We start from the raw sequence: 2,413 nt of genomic DNA, 5'->3' as shown, positions 1-2,413 counted from the left end.
AATAATAATAATAATAATAATAATAATAATAATAATAATAATAATAATAATAATAATAATAATAATAATAATAATAATAATAATAATAATAATAATAATAATAATAATAATAATAATAATAATAATAATAATAATAATAATAATAATAATAATAATAATAATAATAATAATAATAATAATAATAATAATAATAATAATAATAATAATAATAATAATAATAATAATAATAATAATAATAATAATAATAATAATAATAATAATAATAATAATAATAATAATAATAATAATAATAATAATAATAATAATAATAATAATAATAATAATAATAATAATAATAATAATAATAATAATAATAATAATAATAATAATAATAATAATAATAATAATAATAATAATAATAATAATAATAATAATAATAATAATAATAATAATAATAATAATAATAATAATAATAATAATAATAATAATAATAATAATAATAATAATAATAATAATAATAATAATAATAATAATAATAATAATAATAATAATAATAATAATAATAATAATAATAATAATAATAATAATAATAATAATAATAATAATAATAATAATAATAATAATAATAATAATAATAATAATAATAATAATAATAATAATAATAATAATAATAATAATAATAATAATAATAATAATAATAATAATAATAATAATAATAATAATAATAATAATAATAATAATAATAATAATAATAATAATAATAATAATAATAATAATAATAATAATAATAATAATAATAATAATAATAATAATAATAATAATAATAATAATAATAATAATAATAATAATAATAATAATAATAATAATAATAATAATAATAATAATAATAATAATAATAATAATAATAATAATAATAATAATAATAATAATAATAATAATAATAATAATAATAATAATAATAATAATAATAATAATAATAATAATAATAATAATAATAATAATAATAATAATAATAATAATAATAATAATAATAATAATAATAATAATAATAATAATAATAATAATAATAATAATAATAATAATAATAATAATAATAATAATAATAATAATAATAATAATAATAATAATAATAATAATAATAATAATAATAATAATAATAATAATAATAATAATAATAATAATAATAATAATAATAATAATAATAATAATAATAATAATAATAATAATAATAATAATAATAATAATAATAATAATAATAATAATAATAATAATAATAATAATAATAATAATAATAATAATAATAATAATAATAATAATAATAATAATAATAATGATAATAATAATAATAATAATAATAATAATAATGATAATAATAATAATAATAATAATAATAATAATAATAATAATAATAATAATGATAATAATAATAATAATAATAATAATAATAATAATAATAATAATAATAATGATAATAATAATAATAATAATAATAATAATAATAATAATAATAATAATAATAATAATAATAATAATAATAATAATAATAATAATAATAATAATAATAATAATAATAATAATAATAATAATAATAATAATAATAATAATAATAATAATAATAATAATAATAATAATAATAATAATAATAATAATAATAATAATAATAATAATAATAATAATAATAATAATAATAATAATAATAATAATAATAATAATAATAATAATAATAATAATAATAATAATAATAATAATAATAATAATAATAATAATAATAATAATAATAATAATAATAATAATGTAATGTAATGTAATGTATTTATTAAATTTAGCAATTAGCTATTATACATAATCGAATTACATAAATTACAAAAATTATATTCATATGTGTTTTTTAATTATCATGTAACAACTATTTATGAAATTTTAATAGTTAATTTAATATGTTCTTTTAGGAGCCTTCTAAATATATTCAAAGTTGCCGCCGACTTTATATTTTCAGGTAAATTATTAAACCACAAAAAACCTTTATCAATAATCGATTTTTTAGCTGTGATAGTTTTAGTTACAAAAATTTTTAGTAACGATCTATTTCTTGTATTGTAATTATGGTAGTCACCATTAAACTTAATATAATTTGACAAATATTTAGGTGTTAAGCCGTTCAACATTTTATAAATCATTATACAAGAGTTAAAAATTAAACGTTGATAAATTGACATCCAGCCTAATGTTTTCAACATTACTTCAATTTCGGTATATCTATTTACACCAAGTACAACTCGCATAGCTCTATTTTGTAATTTTTGTAGTTTATTCATAACTGATTGATTATAATTAAGCATAATTGTGCTACAATATTCAAAATGCGGCGAAATAATACTTTTGTAAATTATCGTTTTAGTGTAACTAGATACTGAGTTACCGAGTCTATATAATA

General features: G+C 6.5%; 1 protein-coding gene across 1 annotated transcript; it reads left to right on the top strand.

Annotated features, from left to right (window-relative positions):
• Window positions 1-1,167: 1,167 nt before the first annotated feature.
• LOC128668729 (GATA zinc finger domain-containing protein 15-like) lies at window positions 1,168-1,434 on the top strand (the record flags this gene model as incomplete). The annotated part of the gene is made up of 1 exon (XM_053742271.1): window positions 1,168-1,434. A coding segment is annotated over one exon (267 nt), but the record flags the coding sequence as incomplete, so codon positions are not given.
• Between the last annotated feature and the right edge of the window lie 979 nt (window positions 1,435-2,413).

The sequence above is a fragment of the Microplitis demolitor genome, chromosome 10 (genome assembly GCF_026212275.2).
Source record: "Microplitis demolitor isolate Queensland-Clemson2020A chromosome 10, iyMicDemo2.1a, whole genome shotgun sequence".
NCBI lineage: Eukaryota > Metazoa > Arthropoda > Insecta > Hymenoptera > Braconidae > Microplitis > Microplitis demolitor.
The sequence above is the reverse complement of the archived record's forward strand: the minus strand, read 5'-3'. Positions and strand labels throughout refer to the sequence as shown.